The sequence below is a fragment of the Harpia harpyja genome, chromosome 10, assembly GCF_026419915.1.
Source record: "Harpia harpyja isolate bHarHar1 chromosome 10, bHarHar1 primary haplotype, whole genome shotgun sequence".
Lineage (NCBI taxonomy): Eukaryota > Metazoa > Chordata > Aves > Accipitriformes > Accipitridae > Harpia > Harpia harpyja.
The window spans coordinates 23125141-23153068 of NC_068949.1; the positions used below are offsets into that span (position 1 = coordinate 23125141).

At 40.3% G+C, this 27928-nt stretch overlaps 1 protein-coding gene across 8 annotated transcripts in view; it reads left to right on the forward strand.

The window, feature by feature from the left end:
* USP54 (ubiquitin specific peptidase 54) overlaps positions 1-27928 on the forward strand; it is a 106271-nt gene that overhangs the window by 26403 nt on the left and 51940 nt on the right. For 6 of the 8 annotated variants that reach the window (XM_052798582.1, XM_052798581.1, XM_052798578.1 and 3 more), the window contains exon 2: positions 25787-26649. In XM_052798582.1, the coding sequence (XP_052654542.1) occupies positions 26503-26649 (147 nt within the window). In that variant the 5' untranslated portion in view covers positions 25787-26502. Of the gene's footprint in view, positions 1-43; positions 68-24706; positions 24774-25786; positions 26650-27928 lie in introns of those variants that run through there. The other 2 variants (XM_052798574.1, XM_052798576.1) reach the window with 2 other exon arrangements.

The following is a 27928-nucleotide window of genomic DNA, read 5'->3' on the forward strand; positions in this document are numbered from 1 at the left end:
GGCAGCGGCGGCTGCGCACGTGTGTGCGGGGCGGCGGCGGCGCTCCCCGGGCGGGCCCGGCCGGTGGGTGAGTGTGCCGGGGCCCCGCGGGAGGGGGGCGGGCGCGTCGAGAGGTGCCGGTGCGGAGCGTGGCCCTGGGAGCGGGCGGGACGGGCAGCGGCCGGTGGGCAAGGCGTGTTAAATGAGGCTGGATCCCGGTGCCAGGAGAGCGGGGGGGAAGGCTTCTGAACGCGGGTCCGCTGCAGCAGGTGTCGGTTTATCTTGTGTTGGGCTGGCTGCTGTATAAGCAAATGAAAGGTTTTCTTCTTCAGCAAACTAGACTAGAAGAAGGTGCTGTGCGCAAGGTGTTTAAATATTTGCAAACGTAATTTTCAGCTTTTTTTGTACAGGCATGTGTAACGTTATATGGTTCATTTGTGTTTACTTGTTTAAGCTGTTGCTGAGATAGTAAATGAACACCAGATACCGCCTCAGTTGTTTCTATTTCTCGTGGTGACGAATTGTGCTGTGTACCTACTGTCCTTGGTAGAAGGTGCTTTGTGAAATTTAACTCGTGATGCTTGGCATCAAGACAGTTCAAAACACGGGGGTTTGGAGTGCAGGAGGGATGTGTCTTACGGCTGCCCGCCCTCCCTCCCTCGCCGACGGGAGGATTGCAGCCCACCTGTATGGAGAAGAGTAATGACCATGCCCTTTGCCAGTTAGGTGGCAATGTGCAAGCCCATATGAAATTTACACCACTTAAGTCTTCATACTTACAGGAATTGCATTTGCTAGTACTGATGAAGAAAGGCAAAGTATTGATCATGGCTTTGGTTGTGGTTTTTTGGTTGGTTGGTTTTTTTTGTTTTGTTTTTTTACAAGGGTAGAGGAGACATTGTCGTTGGACATTCATTTAATCTCTGTGATAAATAGACTTTTATATTTGCAGTTCTAATTTCTAGCCTAATGTGTTCACTTTTCAACAGATAGGTTAAAATTGGCAGAAAGAAATAATGGAAAAAAATTCCCTGCTCAAGGGAATTATCACAGGAAGATAAAGTTGGCAGGAGGGCCTCTGTCATTTTCTGGGTAGCAGAAGGATATGACAAAGTAAAGCAAGGCTTTATTAGGCTTGACTGTTGATTAAAGGAAGGTCTCTCTGGTATTCTTATGCTAAAAATGTAGGCTAAGACATCCCTTTGAAGTCTTGAATTGGAAAGGCCTATCTCTACCACATCTAATTTCTGCATTAGATTCTAAAGCAGATTTAGTCTCTAAATCTACAGAGCAGGATTCTGGAGTAACTCCCCATTAAAATAAAGAAAAATACTTTTATGTATGGCCATATGTATTTGTTATGATACGTGCTATTTTTAGTTTTGAATGCACACCTATGAATCCATCTTTCTGCAGGTTTCTTTTATCTGTTGCCTTGATAGTGTTTCAATCTAATCAGTATGCAATGGATGGTGTTCTTACTCTCTAAATTTAGCTGCTGATGTTCATACGCTACTTGGTATTCTGAATTGCTCTTTGTAGTGGGCATTCTGCATGGATAGATGGGCTGCAATGGCCTTTGTCCTGGAATATGCATCATCCCGGTTGATTTATATGAATAGTGGGCTTTTTAAAAGGGTGAAGTATGTTAATCTAGAATGGTTTAAGACCAATGGAATCTTTATATTTAAGTATGTTAATTTATACTTGTGCTTTGTGTGTGCCTCACACCTGGGGGAGAGGAACCTCTGAGTGAATGTCACATTACCATAGTGTTTAATTAGTACAATTTTTTTGCATACTTATGCAGAGTACCGGTGTTCTGTCAGAAGCAGATTTGTAGTCCGAAGGGGTGATGCAGCTTTAGGACACCAGGCTAAGGTGAACAAGTAAGTAATCCAGGACATAGTAGGATTAGGCTACAGGGTGAAATCTGGTCAATTACTTTTCTACCTGAAAATCTCTTTAACTGCTAAGTATATTTTTTCATTACAGCACCTATTGCTGTGATGGATGTGACTTTCCATAGATTTTTGGCGAGTGGCTCGTTGTTTCTTCTGGAAGACATCAGCTATTTCTTACCCTCCTTGTTGATATTTTAGCATCTTAAGCCAATTTAATTTTGCTGGCTGTGAAACAAACAATAGCCCTCATAATGTGTGATTGTATATACTATTGAAAAAGTCACTGGGTTTTAAGCATCTACAACAGCTTTTGTAGGTGCATACAGTTTTAAGAAACAGTGGCTGTTCTAATGAAATCATTAGAAAACATTTCAGGGTGCAAAGAAAGATAACTTAAGAAATGCTGTTACTTCCCCTGTTCTTTCTAATTGCAGATTTTCATAGAGAATTTACTTTCATGAATTGCAAATTAAAATTTACTGACTTTTTAATCTACACCCCCCCACACCCCCCACACCCCCAGTGATTGGGGTGATTCCTGGAATCACCTGTGTCACTGACTTTTGTTTTCAGCTCTTCAATATTGTGGTATGGATTTGAATGCTCTTGGGAGTTCTGTGCTGTACATCCTGACTGCATGTCAGTCTGCCAAGGTTCAGTCATGGGACAAACACTAAAAATAAGACACAACGGAAAATAATTAGTGCAGGAAATTTAAAATGGTGTAAGATAAAATTCTGTGAGTCTCATTGCCTTCTCTAACTGTGGCTTTGTGATCTTGTTTTTTCTGTTGTTAAATTAAGTGATGCAAAAGTAAACTAATAAAGCCGAGGAACTAGAATATCAAATGGGACAAATGAATATAGATAGGGAGAACTTTCTTGTGAGCTTACTTTTTCATTTTGGTTTCACACTGATTTAAGTTAGTTTCCAAAGTGAATCTTCCACCTCCAACCTGTCATCTCCTTTTTTTATGTCAGATAAGAGCCTGAAAAGCATTGGGTTTATTTGATGAAGACAGATGAAGCAATCTTGCGTATTTGTCTTTCTCAAGACTTTCTTGCAAGCCTTTTGTCAAGGACCACAGCATTGCTAAGATCCTGATGTATCAAGGTTTATAGGCTGGGTGCCATAGTTTAGGGTCACAAAATTATATAAGTTCTTGATGACACTGGGAAAAGTGGATATGGTTTTATCACTCCAGTTATGCTGGTCCAATGCCATGTGCGTGCTTTACATAGGAAAAGTTATTTTCTGATTCCCAACTTAGTCAAACCGTAAATTAATTCCTGAATGTCTCAGGGTCATACTTAAACTACAGCAAATTCCTTTTCCTACAGGGAAACAAATTTTGTGCTATGCCTTTTAGAGTATAAAACAGTGTGTGTGTCTGCCTCACCTGCACAGGTGATGGGAGATTTGTCTGTGGCTTTGGACACAGCATGGCATCACACTCATTCAAAGAATGTGCTAGTGATTTGACCAAGAAATTTAGTTAAGTGCTTTCTAAGTGCTTTGTTTGATTAACAGGCATCTATAACCCAGTGTCTTACTTGTAGTCAAGAAGACCTTTTACCATCCCTTTTTGATAGGATATTTATAAAACATTCTTTTTGCATTGGTCCACATACTGAGGTGGAAGTTGTGAAAAGCACGATGGATTAAATGCAGTACACTGTGTTTTGCAGTCACTGGGAATAAGTATGCAATAGAATTGCTTTTCTTGGTTTTGTTTTAGTTTTAGGAGCATAGTAGCAACAAGAAATGCAGTTATTTATGGTATTTGTGGGGGTACCTCTTTGGTAAAGAGTAGTATTTTGGTTCCTGCTTGTGTTTAGTGACCTTTAAGCCTGGCTGTTTTGTAGACTCCCAGACCTCCCAGTGCTACAGGTAAAACTAGTTCAAAGCACTGGGTTAGAATTCCTAGATGTAAAAAGTCAAACTGTAGCAGGATATGTTCATAATGATATGCTCAGGTTACTAATACTTTGCTTTTCTCCCAGTTGGTTTTTTTTGGTGTGGGGTTTGGTTTGGTTTTTTTAGTTATCTGCCAAAAGGAAGACTGGTTTCAATGAGGAGCATTCTGCCTTGTAGTATATACACATAAGAAAGAAGACAGCTTTTTTCAGTTAAGTGGAAGATACTGAGTTTATGTACAAACTGTTCGTATATACAAGCAGGTTTTACTCTTAAAGTTGTAAATGGGCCAGATTCATTTGTGAAACCATAAGGTTTGGAAATGGAATTAAGGTGATAGTGCTCTTGATAGCTGAGGACTGGACTTTATATACTAAGGAATCCTTTCCACTTCACTGCTCCGAAGCTTATTTTTAAAGCTAGTTTAGATTTTAGTTGAGACTACAGGCCATGGCTTCTCAAATAATTTAACTAGTAGTACCACCCCAAGCCACTCCACACAAAAAATACTTGTGGGGCTGTGTAGGGAACACTGAGGAACAGATCTGACTTCAAACTACCCTGGCCTGTCTTTCCACCCTGTTGCTGTTTACCCTGACCAGATTGTCTGTGTGGCCATGCGAATGCTTGTGTTGCCATATTGGAAAGGGTTGCACAAGGATGAGAATGAGCAGTTGGGAGGCTGAAGGAAAGTGGAGGACTAAAAATTTGGCCTCACATTAGCCAGTCTCTGAATAGTCTTGAAAAGTATTTCTCATTCTCTGTTGATAACTACCAAAACAATGGTATGTTTGGTTATTCTTTAGAAATATTGAGAAATGGCAAAAAAGGCTTTTTGCTCATGTTGTAATTTACGACTTACTTGAATAGCTCTAGGTAACCTGATTTTAATAAAAGAATAGCTCAGATGGTAAGGGAGAAAGCAGTATTGTTTTTTATCAGTTTTCATTATATTGGTCCATTCAGCTTTAAGGCTGTGTCCACCCTACCAAAGCAAGCTGTGTCAATGAAGTAAAATCAAGATCTTGCTGTGCTTCCCCCCCTCCCCCTATAGTATTTAAACGGTTGTCTTGCCATGTGGAGAAGGTCAGCTGAGTACAGTGTATGTGTTTGCCTAATATATTTGAACACACTGCCCTGAAGTTTGTTAGAATGTTGTTACTTTTTTTTTGTTGGCTTTTCTCCCTCCTCTTGAAAAATGCACTGCTGATGTGGGAACATGAGCTGCTTTTCCTCAACCCGCCCTCTCCACCCTCCTCACCACCCAAAAAAGACATTGTTGATGGTTACTGCTTTGTATCCACAGAATTAACTTTTTTGACCTCAAAGGTTTTCAATGAAGGGGGCAAACGTGTTTTCAGACTTCTAAAAAGTCCAGGGGATGCATACTGTAAATTAAAAACCACTGTCCTAGAAGAATGCACTTACTTAAAGAGGCTAGAAAAGATTAAGCAGGGGTTTTAATTTGCAGCAGTTGTTTTGAACTGATCTTTCCTGGAGTGCAGTGTGATGTTAACCTAATGCAGTTTCACTGTGGCTGCTTTGAGAAAGGGCTGGGCAGGTTGCTGGGTCTTGGCTGGGTGCTCCTGCTCTCTCCTTGCTTGGGCATGTGGTGTGTCTGCTCTTGGTTGAAGTGGCTCATGCAACTGGCTTGCAGCTTAACGCAATACTCGGAAGCAGTGGGAGCATGAGGCTAAGGAAAGTAAACAGGCTGACACAGTCTGGTGTTTCCCACAGTTAAATGAAACCACACCTTTAATCTGTGTTATTGATTGCCACACAGGTGTCTGAGTGCAGATGGAGGGGCAGCTTTGTTATCTGCGTGAGAGAATCTAACTTCAGTCCACTGTCAAGAGGCATTGCTCACCAGGCCTGCTTTTCTGAATCCTGAGTGAGCTAGCTGATGAAAAAAACCCTATAATTTTTATTTTCATTGGTAGAGTTGGCTTTTGCTGACTTACTGCCCTATACTAGCTCATTTTGCAGACTGCCCAGTGTTAGCATAAGGGGAGCAGAAGGGGCACGTGATAGTGAATGGATCCACTCTGGTAGCAGCTGTCAGGTTGGCATAGCTGTATCATAAAACGCACTGTAAGTTACCTGTGCAAGGAATTAGTGCATCTACACAGTATCTTTGCTTTGGTGGCAAAGCTCTTAGAAGAAGCTGCCGTAACAACTATTTCTTTGCTCCTGTACCTCTTGTAGCTTGCTGGTCTGTGTTGTGCCAGTTAAAACTGCATACTGCAGGACTGTTTTGTATTCTGATAACTGAAATTATAAAAATAGCCCCCTTCATACTTTTATTTTCTGGTTATTTTTAACCCAAATTGTTTTCATGATGCAATTTGTAATGTGGTCCTACACAGGCTGCTATCTGCAGAACAGAGCATCAGGTGAGAACAGGAACAAGTGATCTATGAAAGCTGGGCAGGAACTTCTGCAACCAGCTTCTTTGTTGAAGGCAGTCAAGAAACTACATCTTCACCCTGTAGCACTTATTCCTGACAAACTTCTCCATGTAGACAAACTTATGGTATTTAAACTATACTAAATGTTCTGACATTTACAGCTCTATGAGTAGGAGTGCTGTGGTGGAAAATTATTCGAAGGTGAAGGGAAGGGCTAGCATAGCCATTGCTGGGTAGGAAGCTACATGATCTGTGACAGCAGAAGGAAGCTGAGATCATATGACTTTGCAGACATTGGGAAAAGAACTGTTTTCAGTATTGAAAGAATGGTTATTGCAGCTCTCTGTCATCTATACTTCGTTTCTTCAAAAAATTTTTTTAACTTAAGCTTTTGTCATTTTCTTAGACAATCTATCTATCTTGCCAACTGTGAATGTATGCTGTAGGCATACATGCTTCTAATAGATAGGGTTGTCTGCAAATACATTTGCTTCTCAGATTGCTGATCTCTGAACCAAAGCAGAAAAGCAAGGAAGGGAGAGAAAGAGAGAGAGATTCTGGCCTTGTTTCTGTTGCTTTATCTTGCCTGGTTTTCCTGCCTCATTTCAGTCTGAGGCAGCTATGTGGATGGCTGTGTAATTGCTAGCATTGCTTATCAGGTCCTAGTAGCCCTAGGGGCTGCAGTACTTGACCAGAGCTGTTTGAGGGTTGCTGTGCTGTCCTAATGTATTTGAGGGTTGCTGTGCTGTCCTAATGTAGGTGAAATGTTAGAAGACTGGAAATGCTCTTTTTTTTTTTTTTTTTTCCTTCTTCTTTCATCCTGTTCTGTGCAGAAATGTGGTAATTGGTGTGAATTCTTTCTTGGTTTGGTGGCAGTGAGTCAGATGCTTAGCTGGTGTGTTTGGCAAAGCTCTCTTTTGTAAGTGCAGCAGTGGTGGTGTGCTTCGGCTGGGGACAGGTCCCCTTGGTTCTGTTCAGGGCGTGGAGCCCAGCTTGCTGTCTGAACTGTTTGACTGTCAAGTGGGGAGTGAGGTCTTACTTTCTGTCTGATGCAGAGGGATTTGTTTTAGTAGTAAAACACTTACCTGTCGTTTGCTGCTGTATGATTTTTAAAAAGTTTTAATTTTAGGTGTGATGGAAGCAGAACTGATCTTGCTTTAAAGAGAGCTTCTAAAAATAATTTTCATGCTTTCTTCATGCACTGAAGTATTGAAGAACTAGGTATTGTTTAGACAGGTAACTGTTAGTCTCTACTATCCGTGTGGTGAGGGACTGTGTAAAGTGATGTCAAAGCAGGTGTTTGAAAATGTCCACAATTTGAGCCATACTTCTAGCAGTTACTCAAGTATGTGTGGTCACCTGAAGCATTTTAGCAAAAAGCTGAGAAATAGTTCTGAAATTATGGAAACTGACGCTGAAGCAAATAGGAATTTGTAAACATCAGTACTACAAAACTCTTGGTATTACTGATTTAGGTGCTCCTGCCATTATGTGAGCATTGGCCCACACCACCTCAGCAAGGAGATCAGTGGAGTCATGGCAGCATTGATGTGGTCTTTGTGTCCAAGGAGGAAAGGTGAATGCTTCGTCCTTTGGAATGAGGAGGAGGAAGGGAGCATAGAGACTAGTGTTTTCTCTGCAAGGGAGCTTGCCAACCTCAGGTTATTGAGCCCTGGACATAATGCCACTTGAACAAATGGACTTGCTAACTCTTGATAAGACTGGTATGGATATTTGAAAGGAAAGGAAACCTGCAGATCCAAGTAATGGTGCAAGACACCTGGAAGACTTGGGCACTCTTTCTACATGACAAAAATGAGGATTGGCATATTGCTTTTGCCTGGAAAAGGTCTGTGTTGGTATTGCAAACTGTGCTTTTAAGTGGTTTGGCTTCCTTGAAACAAGCTGTTTGAGGAAAGAGTGCTGCAGAGTTAACATGTTTTAACCACACATAGCAGTGGAGCAGGTTTTGAGCCCAGCATGGTTAGTGAACAATGTACTGGGTTTCGTTCACAATTATGCCACTATTAGTAGACTTTAGAAAATTATTTTATTTGAAATTTGCAGACATAAATCTGAAGCTTAGGGGGAAAAAAAAAGTATGTAGAAGCATCATGAGGTAAAACACTGCTTAGAGTATTGTGGCTTTGCTGTACTTTTTTCCTTTCTTGTTCTAAATCCTATTTTTGTCTCACCAAAACTCTATCATTATGGAAGGACATACTTAAAACTTGGCTTAGCCCCTTCTATCTTGCAAGACTGGATTGTTCTTAAGGCAAACTGATTTAATTGTATTCCAACAGCTTCCTTTTTGCATTGTTTGTTTCTATTAGGTAAATGGTCCCGGTGGGGATAGTATCTTCAATACCTTGTATGGTCCAAAGCATTATTACATTTCAGTCTAATTCTGTTTGTTAGCATTATATTGTGCTAGGACAGAAAGACAATGGTGTGCATTGTTTTTTGTAACATAACCAAAGTTTTCTCTAAAGTTATTTTGGTCTTGGATATACACAGTAACTCTCCCTGTCTGTGCTATGAATGCAACCATGTTAGAAGAATAAATTCATGCTGAATACGGATGGCACCAGTGTCCTGGAGCTGTACTGTAAGAGAGTCTCAGAATAATCATGTAGTAATGCTGCTTCTGAGCTTAAATAACTGAGTTTATGGGAGATGTTGGGGGTAGGAAGCTGTTTTTCTGAACAAGCTTCTTTTTTCCTTGATCAGTATCACTGGCTTTGAACCACAGGGGATGGTTCCAGGAATTGTCCTGCAATAATTGTTCTTTGAAAAACTGCTTTTAAATTTGCATTGCAACTGCCGGGCTGTAAACCAAGGGATCAAAACTGAAGCCATCCTTTGAGTCCTTTGCATTTTTTCTGTTAAATGGCTACATGTCATTCCTGGTTATCAACCCCTCCTGTGAGAAAACATCCTTCATGTTTAACTAAACAGTTTGCAGGAACTTTGCCAGTTCACTTGTCGCATTGAGGGGAGCCCTGCCTTCCACAGACAGGCTGCTGCTGTAAAATGAAGTCATCCCTTTCAGCCCTGTCTCCCCCTTCTCTGCCCCCAGTCTGGTCCCTTTCTATAAAAGGGTTTGGAAAACCTTCCTCCCTCTTGCCTGGCCTTGTTTCCGAAGGGAATTGTCGGGCCGGGCCTCTGGCCTTATCTCTGTTGTCAGAGCTGCCTGCCTGGTAGGTGGCAGCAGGGGCAACGCTTTTCAAATGAGACTTTCCTGTGCTGAGGGAGGCCCTTGTTTTTTTGTTTTAACAGCTTCCTATTGTTTGAAACAGCAGGTTGTCCCCTCCCACGCTATTCTAGCTCTTTCTTCATCCCTTAAATAATTTTTCCATGCAAGTATTACTCAGAGCAGTTACTCTAGCAGTGAGTCCTCTGAGAGTTTTCCCAACACGCTCTGATCTCTAGCTTTTGTTGCAACACCAGTATGGAGTTCACGCAATAGAAGGTGATTTCTGAAGGTAGGTCCTTCTGATTTTTAAATCTGTTGTTTTAATTCAGTGTCACCACTGCTGTGACATGACTTTTTTTGATTCAATCCAAGTTGTCACAGGAATTCTCTCCTATATATGGTACTGAAAGGTAGAAAATACTGCTCTTCGATTCAGACTGTCTTTTGTTTCTAAGATGCAAAGAAAGAGTATTGCTTCAGTTCGTTAATAGTTTGCTTTTCAATATTCTAGTCTTGCTGTCTAATGGTGTTTTGTATGTGTACATTTTATTTATGTTCTGCTACCTGTGTGAAAGGCACTTTCTAAGCCATAAGCTGCCTCTGGTCCACCATATTATAGCTTCTTCTGACTAATAGTATCCATGATAAATTTGAAGATGAAGCCAGTCAGAATCTGTTCTTACCTTCACGTTTGTCACAGCTGGAAGGGATGTTGGCAGTTCATTTCCCATCCTTGTTACTTCACAGTATAACTATTACCTAGTCAGAAGCTCTCAGGACTGCTTTTTTGATAATTTAGATGCGGGTTTGCTTCCCTCTACTTGTTCAATTCTGTGTTAGAAAGTTGACAATGAAATCAGGTATTAAATATATGTAGAGCTTTATAATTTTAATAACAAAAAAGTTGACTTGTGAAAGCCAACTTTCTTTGGCTGGTTTCCTGATCCCCTGCCTTTTGTAAAGTGTCTTGTTTCCAAAATAAATAGTAATTATTCTGTGAATTTTGGAAGTCTACCACTACTATTCCATGCTTCTCGCTGCTTCAGCTTAGCATGAAGTACAATTTTGTTTAAATCTGTAGATTTGAAAAAAAAAACCTGCAAACTCTTTTCATACATTTGGTGGTACTAAGCAGAGGTCTTAATTCCACAAAATGATAAATCCGGTTCTAGAGTTTGTTACCAGAGGGGGGTGGGGGGGAAATAATCTATGTATCATTTCTACTGCTCATTCAGTATAATAAACACATTCTGCCTGTTGAAATGCATTCCATATTTTTCTGAAGGAATAACTTCTTTGTAATCCCAGTGTGTTTTAGGCTGCCTGAGAGATTGATCATAGTCTGCTGAGACAGGGCTCAGCACACCTGGAAGAGGAAGTCCTGCTCTCTTTGCCCTGGCTATAACTTCTTAATGAGTTGATTCAGGTCACTAAACCAGCAGGAAATAAAGCAAGCCCCTCTCCTCCCCTCTTTCCATCCCCCCAAAAGCGCTAATTTTGTGAGCTGAATTTGCTTCTGTGAGCCAAAGGGCAGAGGTGGTAACTGCCTGCCCCAGAGCACTGGGGTGGAGGGGGGGGTGCCCTCTTCCCTACTCTGGTGGCCGTGAGATTTTGGGTTCATTTGTTCTCATAAAAAGGTCACTCTCAGATGTTGCCTGTCTGAGGTGATAGGTCCTTCTTCTAGTACGGTGTACTTGGTGGGAGTTACAGAAGCTTTAGGCTTTTTTTTTTTTTTTTTTTTTTTTTAAACTGGCAGTTCAAGAAACCTTTTGCTTTTCTTTGGCAATAGAAGCGTTGCGGTGGACATGCAGGGGTTTATGTGTTTTCCGAAGTTGTTAATTTATAATGTAGTTATGCCTATAGGTTACAGCAGTAATCTCAGTTTTAGGTGTCTTAAAAACCCAAACAGGCTGATTCTGGGTTAGAGAGTTCCCTGTCTAAGGCCAGAGAACCATGACAAACAGCCAGGGAAGCGAAGGAAGCAGACTGTGGTGGCTGTCACGATGAACAATGGTTTTGGCACACCTGCTGCCTTGCCGCTGCGCTTCTCTGTGCTTGGCAGGAAAGGAGTGATTTGGAGGATAACCAGATAGTTTTGTAGATGTTTTTGGTATGTTTCCATCTTCTCTGAGGGAGAGAAAACAGAAGCACTTGCTTTATAATGTGACAAATAGCTGGTGAAGGCTGGCACCATCAACTTTTGGGGCAGGATTTAATAATGCACTTAAAAATGGGAAAGTCAATATTATGCTAGAACTGAGGGCCCTTAGAAGCGACTGCAGGGAGACTTGATGTACCACAGGAAGGGGGACTAGTGGGATATAGTCAAAGCAATATGTTAGAGAAAATTATGCTCATACTACCCTTCTGAATAGGTACAAACATATCTATATACTATTATTCAAGAAAAAGAGTTTTTCTAGTAATCAGGAAGCAAAATGAAGAGAGCTGGAACAAATGCATTTGTAGGAAGGTTTTGCGGTACGACAGAGTTTTTGACTCCACCAGGAGCCAAGTGGTGTTAATCAGTTGCTGTTTCTCCTGGGAGTTGTCATGGATGTAAGCTGCGATACAAGATTACTTCTTCCAAAGAATAGTGTGTCACAGCAATGCCATTTCATCCATTTTCCAGTTGTCTCTTTTCAGGTTCTGATGGTTTGGATCATAATAATTGTCTTTTTAACTAATGTGGAATTTCATCCATACTAATACAGGTTTTCTCTAAGTTTCTCATGTACTTGATTCCACAAGAGGATGTGTGTTACTATTGCTGTCCTAATTGGTGAGCACCTATGTCACCAGAGTATATTGGAATTGGAGAACTTGGGGGCACTGGGAAAAAATGAGAATGCTAAAAAGCCAGAAGAAATTCCTTCTAGTCTAGCAAAGAAAATACATCTAACACTGCACATTTTGGCTCAAGCTCAGAGCAGCTGAGCTTCAAATGGAGTGACTTGAGTCCCAATTGACCAGAAATCTAAGATTTTTCCAGGCCAGCCACTTGGTTGCACGTGTGGACACACACATGTGTATGATATATTTTATTTTTTAAACACATTTTTAAAAAATTTTTTTTTAAACATCCTTCCTTTAAAGGAAGGATGCATAAACTCTTAATCTGGATAGAATATTTTTATTTTTTCCTGTCTCCCTTACAGGTGTGTATAAGGAAGTGTTACATGTTGTAATGCTGGTTAAGCAATGGATAATAATAATAATAGTAACAGTGCATCTGAATGCTTTCTTCTAGTATTGAAGGAAAATTTTGTAATTGGTTTCTCAACAAAACATTTATTGTGGTGTAATGAGGTGACTGAAAATACCATCGCGGTGTGGTAATCCTTCTTGATAAGGATAGCTTTTACTGATGGTGCTTTCCCAGATGTCAGGTGATTGTTCCTTGAAGGCTTGTTATTCTGAGAGAGAGGACTTTGAAACAGGAGAGTGTTAGGTTTTGTCCTTTTATTGCCTTGCTGGTGTTCTGGGTCTGCATCTGTTTCTGTACCAAGTTGCCAATCTTCCTCAGACCCTCTTCTGGCAAATGCAAGAGTTATGTCCTTTCAGCAGCTTTTTGTATTGCCAGCGTATTGTCTAGGGAATTCTGGGGAAAACAAGTTACATTGTACAGCGTTACAATGCTCGGAGACGCGAGCCTGGAGCAATATCAGCAGGTCTTGTCCTAACAGGATTTGGCAAGAGGAGGTGTGGGCAACGTGTGGCATGTGACCCTGCTGTGCAACTGGAAAGTGAAGGCTCTGTCCTGTGACCAGCTCCAGGTGGTGCTGGTGTGGGGGCAGCTGTGTAATCTGGGTTGGGGGCTGTGGGAAGAAGCAAGCCTTGGAGACCCTTGGACATCTTGGATTGCCACGGCAGGATATGGAGTCTGCCTTCTCCTGTGGTGAGCTCCCAAAAGACTGAAAGGATTTTAACATCAAAAAAGCCAAATTTTGTTTAAATAAGTACTAGAAATTTTGCTTTTTTAAAAGAGAAAATTCCAAAGAACTGGGAAAAACAAAACGGAAGTAAGCTTGCGTGCAACTTTCTTGTTGCCTGCTATGTCTCTGCTTCCCAGCCTGTCAGTCACTGAGTGGCCCCAAATGTCTATAAGAAATTTTGTGCCATGTGTAAGACCAGCCATACCTTGCAGTCCCTGGAGCCCTCTCCTTTAAACACCCTTGGTACCCCCCCGCAAGGGGGACAAGGCAGGATGGGGCTGTACCCCTGCCTCCAAAGGAGCTACATGGCACAGCCACACTCTTAAAGGATCACATGCATAATTAGAAGCCAGAAACCAAACACTTATATAGATGATATCATCCTGAGACCAGTTACTTCCCCATCCCCAGCTGCACGTGATGGCGTGGAAGAAGCCATAGAGCTGCTGTCGTCTCTTTCCCCAAAGCTTTTCTGTGCTCCACTCCTTGCCCTGTTCCCTGAGGTACTCTGCTTGAATGGCTGAGACACATCAGTTTAGGCTGGGTACTTCTCTCTACAAGGGGGGGAAAAAAGATGAGTACGCAGAATATAATGTACCAGTTGAGGATGCTGTGCTTTCTAAATTTCACGTGTTCTGGGCTGGAGTAAGCCAGAAGCTGTGTAATCCTTTGTGCTTAACCTTGCAGCACTCCCAGGAGTCACTGTTGGAAGGGTATGTGGTTTCTGCCAGGCGTATGTTGTCTTTTGTTTCACAAGTGGTTTCGGCCATTGGTGCAGGATCAGATTTGGGACAGTAATGGAAGCAGCTGTTTGCTTTTCAGTAGAGCTCAGACCTGCAGCAGTACTGAAACAGTTGAACCACTGCTGAAAGAAATTAAACTAAATCTCTGAAGTAAGCATCCTTTTATTTACAGTCCAGGCTGAAATCCTATTGTCTGAAGCTGAGCAAGGCTGCTGTTTTCTCTATCTACTCTTTCAGTGTTGAACTCGGTGGCTTTAACACTTGTTGTTGGCTGGGTACTTTAGAATGCTGTCAGGCCAGGCCTTGTTTTTGTATATGGGGGCACGTGTACATACCCTCAAACTTGCTCTTTTTCACTCTGTTTTAAAATAACAACAAAAAGTTTTATTAAGGATGTTTTCCTCTCCACGTGTACCAGCTGGTTAAATGTATTATGACTTCCCTGGGCACCCACAGAATTCTGTTTTAATTTCATATTTAACAGGCTTCTTCTAGTTGCAGTGAGAGGAACTCTGGTGGACTACCTCTTTATGCTCTTTTTCTGCCAATGAGCAACCTGCAAATAATGTGGAAAGGCTCCATTCATGGTATATACCTCCTCTCGAGCACATCCTGGTTTTTTTATAGGGAGCTTCTGGTGCCACTCAGTAGTGTCATTTCATTGCCAGGCAGAGAAAAAATAAAGCTGTTGACATCATTCTTCTTTTTCTTACCCCAACACCCAACCGGTCTGTTCAGCTTGTATTATACTGCATTTGCACAGCTTCTGCTTCTGTGACCCATTGGGACAGGGCCTGCTTGTACTGAACAAGAGTCTCTTTCATGCTTTGTGGATCTCTCTAGGTCATAGCAGGACACAAATAATCCCTTTTGCATTTGGTAGTTTGAAGTACTCTTCTGGTGAAGATGAAATAACCTTTCTGAATGAAAACAGTAACATCATCTCTATAAGCCTGGTTTTGATACAAGGTAATTGTATCATTGTTTCTGCATTTTGTAGAATGAACAGCAGCTTTATTTCCAGCAGATCCCAGGATTTTAAGATACTAAAATCAGTAAGGACAGAGTTGTATAAGTTTTCAAAATAAGTATGGAAGTAGTTCCTTATGGTAGCATCTGGTAAGACTTACATAAACAGTCTCCTTGAATCATAACTTAGAAATTTGAATTCAGACTTTGAATTCAAAAGAGGCCAGAGTTTTGTGAAAGTTCATATGCAAATCTTATGGCTTCACCTTAATTTTAGTTCTAACAAAATGAAAGATCTGTATTTCAGAAAACTTGTTTATAGGATACAATCTGCTTTGCACACATGAAACTTCCATCTGTGTATATACTATGCGTATTCTGTAATGTTTTAGTTTCTGAAATGTATTTCTGACAAATATACTGTATATGAAAATGAAAGAAAGTACCTTTTGCCCGTTTTAGCCGTCTACTCCAAATTTCAACTGGTGAAATAGGTTGAACTGGATTTGAAGGCTTTTTTTTAACAACTGCTCGATAAAAAAACACCAGGGTTTTTTTGTTCTCCAAAATATTTATTCTGGTACATCTTTCAGAATGTCTTATACTAGAAGAATTTAAGCAGAGTAAATTGTCTATTTGTAAGGGGCTTCTCAATGAAAGTAAAATTTCAGGTAATGGAGGTAGCTGCATGTCCTGTTATACAAGGGCTCCTTTCCTGTGTTTGCAGGAATTATTATGTGACCTTGCCTGTGTTTGATGTTTAGCTGTGAGTTCAAGACTGTTGTGCATTCAGTTGTCATTATCCCCTTCTTTAAAAAACAGAGCCCTGCAAAATGGCCACTTACTTTATGAGATTGATGGATTGGGGCTGCAGCTGAGGAGGGGCACAGTATGTCCATGGCTGTTGGCTTGGCCAGCAGTGGCCCAGTTGGCTGGGTCTGGTCTTGGGGTGCAGGGGAGCGAGCCATGGCAGCGTATTACAAATGCTTTATTTGCCAGTGGGAGACAAGAGCACCATGTGCAAGTTTGGGATGTAAAGTTTTGAGGTTTCATCATGTCTATTTGCTTCCTATTTAAAAAGGAAAAAAAAAAAAAAAAGAGCTCATCAGTTTGCACAGAGAGTCTTTTCCTCTGTAATTTCCCTAAATGCATTGGTCACATGTTTTCTTCTGCTGGTCTTCTAGTTGTATAGAAAAAAAATCAGACTTTGAGTTCCACTCCCCCTGCTTGTCTGTTCCAGGTTGTTGGTGAGGTGTATGGTATGTTTCCCCCAACCTGTTTCTTTGTTTTACTCTTCCCATATGCTATTAACTGCTCTTGTATATGGGATGTTTTGATTCAGTAGACTTTTTCTTGTGGTATGTACAGGGGTTTTTCCTACTCAGGTTCTGAAGTCTTCAGTGGGTTTTGTAGGAAAATGCTTCTGTATACAAACCCAAATGAAGCAAAAATGAGTTTCCCTGTTCTTGTTAGTTATGGTTATTCCTCTGAAACTAAATAGTAATGATCTTAAACCCAAGTTGAGATTATTAAGTGCTTATATATGTGTGCACACTCGTGATTCTGCTGAAGTGTTATTTATAGCTGTACAGCACAGATGACTGCTTAAAAAAAAGAGGAATAATCAGCATGTTGTGGATGCTGGGTGCATGGGTTTGTATTTTTGTGTAGAAGTATTAATCTATATAATGTTCTGCAGTGCAGCAGCAATCCCCCTGCTTGTCAGTTTTAGCAAGGCAGGAAAAAATGACGTAAGCATTTAATACTGGGACCCAGCACAGGCACCTTAAACTGCTGCTCACTCTTTCTTTACTCTCTCTGCCTATGCTTTGTTTGCACAAGTTCCTCTATACTGCTTTAGTTTTGCACCTTCGTATTAGTCTGGCAAGAACATAAGTGTTACAAGCCATTTTCATACGTGGTAGTGGTATAAAACAAAATACAGTGAATTAATAGTTTGAGAATATGCTGTAACTATTATTTTAATACCAAATATTGCCCTGAGCTAAGAGAAAAGAGTGAGGGAGTAAATACTTTTATGGTACTATCAAATATGTTGTCTGGCCCCAGCTGTTGATCATGAGGGAGGTGGGAATTGTTTCTGCCCACCCTCTGTGGAGGTTTCCACTAGCCAGTGGTATCAAAAAGTCTATTATGTGCCTGTGTTGAGGAAACTGATTTCTGCCCTGGGTGTCGTCTTTCCCCTGGAGAGAACAGTGCATTGCAGTAATTGACTTTGAGATGCTTAACACATCACCAGAAAGACCTATTTTTCCACCTGAAGGCTGTCCATCTGTCTGGTCTGTTGCTACTCTCAATGTGTTACTTACTGCCTTTGCTTAGTCTGCACTGTCTGTCCTTTGAAATTGAAGTACTAATGGTGCTGGAGGAGTTCTGTTTGCTTGTTTTCCTGCAAAATCCATTTCTTGTTTACCCGTGGTTTTTTATTCTATGTGGATGTGTGTGTATTAACGCATTCAGTTGTTTCAAATGTTACTGAAGTCAAAGTATAATGAAGTAGAGTTTAATGAAACGGGGATTTGTGGTGCTGTAATATGAACAGCATAGATTTGGGAGTTGATTGCTACTGACTTCTGTTTTAAGGAAGGAAAGGGGTGTGAAGATTGACAGGAGAACTCATAACAAGGTAGCTGTTACAGAAGAGGAAGAATTTTTCTGTTCAGCAGTGAAAGTCTATGAGGTCAGGAAAAGAATGGCAGCAGGATTTTAGTATTTAAAAAGTTGCCATTTGTTAAGCCTTATGTTGCTGAATACTAGTGACTATTTCTGAAAGCTTCTAGGAACTCTTCAGTCATTGTTGGGCTGGAATTTGCAAGCCAAAGTAGAAAACTTGTTTTCTTGGGTCAGTGGTATTATCAGAAGAGAGATGAGATTTTTTTCTTGTGAATAAGGTGCCACAAGAAAAAGGTCTTTGAAATCTTGTTGCAATAATTGATGGCTGTAAAATACAGAATTTTGCAATGAAAATGTTTGTTTATATCTGGAGATTGAATCAAATACTGAATTAATCTTGAAGCTCCCCTTTGGAGAGCCAAGGTGAAGATTTGGAAAAGGAATAACTGGCAGCAGGAGGCTGGCTGAGCATTCACTAGAATCAAACCAGAACCTTCCATTTCACCATATGGTTGACAGCTGCCCTGTTCCTATTTGTCGTGATTTTCTGTGTTACACAGGATTGATTGGTGATGTTTAACTGCTTTTGAGCACTTGCATAACATTTGAAGCTGCCGTGTTTTCCCCGTTTATCCAAACTCCACAAGTTCCATAGGGAGTGGGATGAAAAGCTGGTTTCACGCCACCCTTCCTCCTCGTGAAATGTCCAGCACCAAGACTAGGGGTAGGTAGGGTGTTTTTTGAATACCGGCTTGGGAGAATAAACTTAGATTTCATATAGAAAGCAGTACAAAACCTAGGATAAGCACTTTGGAAATCCAGGTGTGTTAAGATGCAGGCTTTCATTACCGTGTACAGCAGTCTTAAAGAGCTGGGCAACTGTGAAGGGGAGATCTGAAGGGAGTGCAAATGGTTTTGAAATGGTTTGAATTTACTTCAGGCTGGGCAGACTTCCTTAATTTTATATATATTCCTTTCCTCTTCAACTGTCAGGGAAAAGTTGTTGAAATAACAGATCCTTTGGGCTGTGTAACAGAAAGAGGGGCAGCTGCTTCCGAAGGAGTTTGGAAGTAGGACACAAAGCTGTGGGCTCGTCAGCCTCTGTTTGCTGTAACCTCCACAGCAAATGCGTGTGCTGAAAGTACTGTGATGCATGAGATCAGTGGTTATTAATACCATGTTTTTGATACGAGTAAAAGTTTTATCTGGGGAGTGAAGTGTGTTTTGGCAATAAGCCCCACACAAAGTAAATAACGTGGCCTTTGCATCTCTAGTTCTGACCTAATCTCTCTCATTGTTTGTCTTCAAACAGAAGCCCTTTATTACTCGATTATCCCACATTGTGCTTTTATAAATTGTAGTCTCTAAGAAGAGATGTTTTGTCCAGAAGCTTCTAGGTTATCTTGCAGGTTAAGTTATTTTTCAATCAGAAAAGGCTGTAATGCTGGCTTTAGATATTTAGAGCGGTGTGTTTGGCTTAATTTTTTTTTTTAATTGTAATTTGCCTTTGAATTGTTGTCATGTTGTATTAGAGGTCTTTGCTGGATGGGTTTTAAAAGCTTTTCTGATTATTTGAGAGCCAACTGAATACTTTGAGTCCCTTTAATTGCTTTCTGAAAGTGGGCATCGCTACCCTACTCGCTCTCGGTAGCTCTATGGGATAAGTGACATACTTTTCCACTATTTTGAACAACAGTCTATGTGGTCGTAAGTTTGCACAGAAAACAAGTGTTCATCAGCTGATGCCTTTCTTTCAGAAAGGGCTGCAGAAATGACTGCTAAGACTTTGTAACCCTGGAAAAGCACCCACAGGCAGTTGGGAAGAAGCAGAGAGGTTCCCCTCGAGCTTGAGTAGGTAGAAATTTCCAGCCCTCCACCATCACTGAAGCTTCTGCAGTTCAAAGCCAATGGCTTTCTGCTGCTTTTTTTACTGAGAGGTGCTCTTTAAATAGATTTGGCTGTCAGGCTTAAAATCAAATGATTCAGATTAGGTAAGTGTTCGCAAGATTTCATTACACTGTTTTAAGAGACAGTCCACTACAGTTTTATAAAACCCACAAGCATTTTGGATGAAGAAGTTGGAGAACTGCTTGCTGTAAAGAATATCTTCATGCAGTATAAACCTATACTTGACCCTAGCAGCTTGCAGAGTCTCACTTTGGGGTGTTTATGCAGATCATGGTCTCTCTCCATGCCCCTTGTTGGTCTGCACAGTTAACAGGATCATATAGAGGGTTTGGTTTTGTTTTTCATGGGTTATTTGTTGTTTTGAAAAGTTGGTTTAAGAACATATTCTTTCTTCATAAAAAAACTTGTTCAGTTTTCTCCCTCCAGTCACTGTAGAAGCAGTAAGCTGTCTACTGGTTCAGAAATGCCAACGTTGCCACTTCAAGGAGCTGTCTTCTCAACAGGCAATTTGGCCTCTCGGTATCCTACCTACAGTTTCTTCTAGTGGTTGGTAGGCTGTATAAATACAGTGGTAGCGACTGCAATTACTGCAGTTTTAGTCAAGGATGTGTGTTATCCCAGTTTGCTCACTGTTCTGTCTAGTCCCTTCAGTTTTGGTTTCCATTATCTTGAGGTGGTCTCTCAGAAATGGCCTTCATTGTGTCTTCTGGGAAACCCGTAGTGTTTGTCACAGGCTTGCTGTATGCTAACTGTCTGTAGAAGTACGTCTGTGGATTTGGGGAAACTTTTGTTTTTAATCTTCACTCCAAGGTCATTTTGATGGTCTTTACTAGCAACTTTTAGCCTAACACTTGGATAATTACTTTTGCATCAGGTAAATGGAAACATTTCCCTGGTGTCTGAAAGACCATTTATCATAACATTACGCAAACTCTGAGTATCTTTTCTAACATGGTTCTGGGGAGTTAGCCTAAGGTCTCAACTCACAGCTTTGTCATAACTTTACAACACTTCACAGGCTAGGAACTGTGCAATAGCAGAATGAAAAATAAGGAAGACCAGTATGAGTCTGTTGTGGACATCAGTGGTGCTGTCAGCTCCTGCTTCCACCCGGTAGGCACAAGTAGCACAGAGCCGGGTAATTAAGTCGTTCCTTTAAGAGGAGGACTGACAAATGGGTGTAAGCTTGACAGCAAAAGCATCACAGCCTTTTTTTCCCCTTCTTTCTCCCAGCACAGCAATCAAGACTGAGAAAATGCATGCATAAAGCAGAAAGTTTTGTTTGTTTTTTTTTTTCCTGTATTGTTCCATTTGCACTATCAAAAAATTCTTGGAGATGGAGATGAATGGAAATAATTGTACCTTTTTGTAGTTATACTGTATTGTCTAGGTACACAAAGAAATCTGTCCAGTATTTCTGGCTAGCTAAGAATCTCAAAAAGAGGAGACATCCTCAAGAGGAGGAAGTCATCCCCTCTTTGGTTGTGTGGCAGCTGACTTTTGTCAGGGATGTTTACCTTTAAGATCACTACCCTGTTCACTCTTCTTTATCCAGCCTCATGGTTATTCGGTGATGGGAGCTTTTTCTGTCCCTCTATTTTATTTCATCACCTTCAAGACTGAATTGAGACTGACTTGCAAAGCTGGTTATCCTTTGGGATGTCTAAACTGTAAATGAAGGTCTTGATAGCTCTGCAATTAAATATAACTTAATCCATGCAGAAATTAGCAAATACTTTCATCTTTTCAGCTGCATGGAGAAAGTATGTTCTCAAGCCTCTAGCTGTGAAAACTTTTCCCCTCTAGCTGAGAACAGCCATGGGATCAGTCAAGGTGATCCCTACTGTGCTTCCTCACTGAAAGAGCCACCCTGCCAGGAGTCATCTGGGTGAAAACTTTCACCAAAATCCATTGTCTTGGGCAATTCTTTCTTTCTTTTTCGTTATGAAAAATATTTAAATAAGGGATATAAAAGCCATTTCTCATCTGTTTTAGGCTTTCAGATGTGGCATGTGAAAGGACAATTTGCCCTCAAGGCCATTAATCTACTCCCTACTGCCAGAAAAGGTGGTAGGATCTTGGGGGTGGGGATCTCTTTTCTAAAAACACACACATTCACACATTGAAGCATTTACTTTGTTCTGTGTTTTGAAAGTTTCTTCAGAAGCAGAAGTAATGAAAAATTCTGGACCTCTGCTCTTATTTTAACAGTGTGATAAATACTTAATTGCTGGTTTCAGCCATATCTAGTGCTAAACGGAAGCATCTCCTTTCCTAAATGGGTGGTTTTAATTCAGCCATGTGCCTGGAATGGTTCATCAAGCAATAGCCTAAAATGTTTGGAGAGACATGAGACTGCAGTAAGAGAGGAGTGTTGTAATTTTTTTTCCCCTTAAAATGAACAGTGATAGTGGGGCCTCACCAGAGAACAAAGGATGCAACTTGATGTTATGTTTCTGTGTGATTGATTTAGGAAGTGAATGTGAGAATGAACAGGAACTCGAACTCTTCTGTGGTACATGTCTTGTAGAGCACTGTGCTCTGCTGTCCCATGGACAGACTCAGGTTTCTTCAGGCCAGAAGTACGTGCTGAACCATGGATGGCTTTGCTCTGGGGTTGCATTGGTGGAGACGCCATGAGAATGGTGCCCTATGCCCTTCTCGTGTCTGTTGAGCCTGTCTCTGCAGCTGGGAGGCCTCCTTACTTCTCGAAGAAAGCTGTTGCCAAACAGCATGAATTCAAGTGAAGATCTGGAATGTTGGATTTCCTTTTTTATTATATACTCTTTATATATTTTTATATAATATTTACTCTTTATTATAACATTATATAAGGCTGTGCAACTTTTCAGGGATATAGTTAGCTTTTTTAATCACGCTAGCTGGGTTAATTTTGTGCCTTATTCCAGTGAACAGTGTTCTTAATATGATAAACAAAATTCAAGTACCTTAAAAGTTTTTAGGTTTTCTGCTTCAGTTCCTTGTGTCTCTAAGATAATGTTTTGAGTAATGAACCAAGAGCATCATTTATGCTTTTGCATCTGGCACTCCTATTTTGGTCATGTTTCTGTATTAGTAAATTTTGCAGCAATGAGAATCGTGTCTCTTTTCTGTAAGAACAGTTTTCTCAGGTCTAGTAATACCTTTCTCTTTTACTTCAGACTCAGTTTTCTGGAGTCATGCCAAGATGCCACTGGGACATACACTAGCTACAGCTTTTGAATCCGTCATTTGGGGGAGAGTTTTGGGGTTTTGGTGGGTTTTTTTCATTATTTTTTTGTTTGTGTGTGGTGTTTTGTTTTGTTTTTTTAATGCAAGAGTTATGTGGAGCTGCAGTTGTCAACTAACGTTAAAATGCTACAAAGGTCTGGGAAAACTCCATCGGCAATTCAATTGTAGGGGTTTTCCTTGTACTATTAAAAAGCTGTTGGCTTGTATGTGTTCTTAATAGGGGAGCAGTCTTTATCAAAAACTTCCTTAACCAGAAACAATATATGAAAATGTTTACTTCTCACTTAACTATGTAATTCTCTGAAGCTTGTGGCATATATCATCAAACTGTTATTGTGATTTCATTTCAGAAAGTAAATTTTGTTTTTTCTTTAATTCTGTGGTTGGGACTGCTTACAAGCTAATACAGTATCTGGGAGAAGTAGCATGTTTGGAGAACACGTACACCTGCTGACACGCTTGCACAGCATAGCCTTCCACTTCCCTTACAGATCACTGCTGTTTTCTTAGCAATTGTATGTTGGGTGTTTAAAGTACGGGAGGGTTAGCTTTTTTTTTCTACTGATGGTTCATCAGCGGTGGTGAAAACAAAACAGGGTATTTTAATAATGATGGTTGGTTTTTACAAAAATTCTTCTTTCCTGCTTGCTTTTTGTTACCCTTTTTATGGTAGAGCAGAAACGAAGCGGGTCCGTAAATAATCCACACGAATAGTGTCTTACATATATTTCAGATTAATTAGGGTTTGTCCTGGTTTCAGCTGGGATAGAGTTAAACCACGACAGGGTTCCATTTTGTAGCTATTATATAACCTTGGTAAGTTTTTAGAGGTTGGCAGTGTGAAGCTGCTGTTTATCTCCAGAGATCTGGTTTTGTCATAACTGGGTGGTTACCAGCTTAAGTGTTTTCTGCTTGTTCTTAGCTCAACAAAGGCCATATAGCAAAATAAGCAGACTGAACTTGCTCCTGTGAGCAATCATAGCAAACGTGGTAAGAAGTCAGTTCTGCTAAGCCTGTGCAAATGCAGTGCAGGTAGTAAGCTTGCATGGTTACTGCAAGAGTCCTGGCCAGCTTGCAGTAGTCTTGCTGCAATGACAGGCAAACTACAAAGCCTCTAATCTGATTCTGGTTCCAAGGCAATAAAAAATCAATAGAAAAAATGTATTCACTTTGTCATAACTGAGGCAGCTTGGCTTAAAAAGTACTTAAAGTTTTATAGCCCATTTTGAGAGCAGAATCTTGGTTTGAACTTGAAGTCCACTGAAGAGGTGCTGCTCACAGCTGCACATCTTGGGCATATTTTGGATTGTATTCTCCATCTTTTCGTAGGTGCTGTGGAAAGACGAGGGAGTGCTTGGCCCAGGAGTTTTTGTGAGTTGCACAGAGCCTGCTTGCCTCAGCTCATTCCACGCAGCATTCTGCTCTGTCTCTGTGGTGCAGGCTTAGCCACTGCACCTATTGCAAGTGGTGCTGGTTTACAGACATCCTTACACTGTTGCTTGAAACTGAATTACCTCATACAGTATGGCTGGCTCATGGTTCATTAAGGGATTGAGCAAAGAAAGGGGGCTGAGGCTGAATTTGCTTTGAAATGAATCCTGTATATGTTCAGCGCTCAGGAATGTTGTGCGACAGGCATGGTAATGGTCTGTGTCTGCAGGCTTGCAAGCACATCTGAAAATCTTGCATGGCACAGTGGCAACCAAGAAGAATATTCATCTGTATATAGATATTTGCCTGCCTTACAGCAGTGCTGAGACTTCATTAATATTTGTAGAATGAGTTTAATAGAAGTACAAACAAAATATTACTAGAAGGGAACAGGTTAGGCTGCTGTAACACATTCACAGATGTTGAGGAAGTTCTTTCTGTGTTTTGACAGGAGGTGAAGAATTTATAATTGTGTGGAAGGCGGAAAATGTGCCTTCACGGATACCCAGGATATCTTTGTAAGGACTTACTCTCTTAGTTAATTTTTGCTGGTGCGCAAACTCTTTGTGTGTCTATTTTGTAGTGACTTCATGCTGCAATTATTACTTCAGTACATGTGAAATAGTCATCGTGCTTATACCAGCCATAATAGGTATGTTTAATTGTTATTATTTGTATCAAAAATAGGATAATCCTAAATGTCATTGGGAATGTCCCTGAAAAATATTATGCAATTGTCTGTAAAGTAAATATAGGTGAGCTACACTTGCAAGAACTTTAAAAAGATGTTTTGCCATGAATCTTGTAGTTCCTGTTTCGAGGAATTTCTTAGATCAAATTCTTTTCTACATTTCCTATGGATGAGGGAAAAAGTGAACTTCTGGTGGGAAGAGCAGTTTCTATTGAATTATTCTTCTGGCTTCTTCAGAAGCATCAATGTCTTTTGGAAGACACTGTATATCCCATGTACCTAAATTAAGTAACATTTTATAGAGATACACATAGTTCTCATTAAGAAAATTTGGAGACTGTTTTGTTCTGGAGAGAGCTGTGGGCTGCTGAGTCAGGGGAGAGCCTTGTGCCTTTGTCTTCTTGGCCTTCCAACTTCAGTGCAAAAATCCCAGTTCTAGGGTGGACAACGTGCTAGCCTGTATTCACAGAATCACAAGTCCTTGTACTACTGTTTGAATGACTAAGAGATCTTAAAGAAATTTAGCACTTCAAGATTGTAAATGATATGTATGAAAACTGCCATGGAATTCACATTAATGTTCTGTTTTATTTTTTTAATCTAACTTCCTTCTTAACCCTTCCAACATACTCCATCCCTCTTGCTCTTACTTTTCTTGGAGTTCTCTGTTGTTTTCCATGTTATTTTATTTTTTGGGTGGAGGAAGGTTTATGTTTTTTGCTTAGTCTCAGAAGATTCAGTGTATTGTGGGAGGTGAGGCAACGCTGGTCTTGGCAGAACACCACAAAACCAAGAGAGTAATTAAATGACGCAAGCCTTTGATTATTTTTCTCTCTCAAGCTTTCTGGTACGGCTGGGCATTCCAATTGCAAAAGGAGGATCAGGAGAAGAAACTTGTAAAGATCACATGCAGAATTAGAAGAACTGTATTGGAGACTTCTTGCTACTTTAAAGCTCTTCGTTCTCAAGTCCTGGAGTTGCTTCTTTTTCCCCTGTGAAGATAATGTCTCTTTCATCACCCAAGACAGATGTAACTGAAAGGGAGCTGCCAAGGTTTTATTTTGGTTTTGGTTTCTTTGTTTCCTTACTAATAATTGGATTTTTCCCATCTTCTGCAGGAGGATTATAAAAGGATTAGAGAAGCTGGGGGTTTTGGGGTGTGGGAGGTAGCTGTTGTTTTTTTTCCTCTTGATTCTGGGACCTCCTTTATTTGCCATTTGTTCCCTGAAGTCACTGCCTGTTTGGAAAAGGGAGAAGCAGCATAACAGATGAACTTGCATGACCATGGATTCCCTCCCTTCACAAACTGTGTATGTGGCTGCTTGTAAAAGAGGTTTTTGCATACATAAACATCAAATGAAAAACAGCATCCCGGGCTGGATTTAAAAGCAGCAAACTACTTGTGTCCTGATGAAAGGATAAATTCTGTTTAAAATTTAAAGAAGATTGGATGTTGTTCCAGTTTTGAATTTTGGAGAAAGAAAGAAAGGAAGGGTCTGATCAAATCAAATACTCTGCTAGCCTAAACCTGCATATTCTGCAGCTGAAGCTGGAAGATGTCTTGGAAAAGAAATTACTTTTCTGTGGGTCGGGGGAATGTACAGGCCATGTTTACTCCACGAAATACAACCTCAATAGCACCCAGTAAAGGTCTCAGCAATGAACCAGGGCAGAACAGTTGCTTCCTGAATAGTGCGCTACAGGTAAGAGCACAGAATAAAAAGTGTTTCTGTCTTTGTTCTCTGTCTGTTGCAGTATTTTCTTAGGCTCAACGGTGCAACAAGTATAGCTAGGCTTGACTACATAACTGGTTGTGGTCCTAGATAGAACAAAGTTACATCTGGAAATGCAGATTAGTTGAGTTATAGAACAGCTTTTTTTAATTTTCAGGTTTTCCTGGTGAAATCAACAGCATTCACATAGTCATCTTAGTGTACTTGAATCTCTTGTTTGTGTAAACTTGTAATATGTCAACCAAATCTGAAAATATATGTAGTAAAATTATTCTAAAATAATAGAATATTGCATATCTTGCAGTATGTCTACTTCTTAAAAGTAAATTTAACTTTTTTGTTGAACCAGTCGAGTTCAAGGTTTGATAATACCTATACAAGATCATTTTATGTAGTCCAGTTTTCTTTCTAACTGCTGATTTGTAGCTTAGTTTAGATGATTGAGTCTTTTACCTTTCAATTTAGAAGCAAAACCTTTTCCTGTGTCAAAATTTAGTGGAGTGGTATGGCTTCTATAGTGGTGTTGTCACCATTTAGATGTTTTGAAGGTCTGACGTTTGAGATTCAGTCCTTCTGGCTGCAGGGTTTAAAACCCTTTCTTCACATCAGTTTCCATCCCTTCATATGATTTGTCTGTGTAGCACAGACCGTGTCACTGTGTATTGTCTTTTTTTCTGTGGGCACTATTAGGTTCTTGACTAACTTCAGCCTTCAAGATACCCCCCTGATGCAAATAATACAAATAGAAATACCAGTGACCCTCAATAGGCTTAATATGCCATGAAATACAGGACTAGGTACAAGGAGAACTTACAATAAGAAAAGTGGAATTTCCAGTGATGTACCGCATTAATTGTTTCTGTTAAGTTGTAAGGTGTAATCACCAGCTGCTTCCTAATACTGAGTTGCCAAACCTAGGTCAGAACTAAGTAGAGCCTAACACTAGCTGCATGCTATACATGAAGGTGAAAGTGTAAGACCTGGCCTTCAGTGTTGTACATAAACCATTTTCTTCTAAAGCTCAAGACAGATAGGATACCAAAAATATTTACAGTTAAAGCTGAAGTTTAAAAAAAAAAAAAAAAAAAAAAAGCAAGATGGTAATCATTTCATAAAATATATACTTCTGGGTTTTTTATCTTAATTTTTTAACATTCAGTGTTACTCTGAGAGGCTTTTGAATGTTTGTTGCTCCTTGCTCTTAAGTATTTCTGGAAACATTTAAGATAAACTCCAAAGGCAATTACAT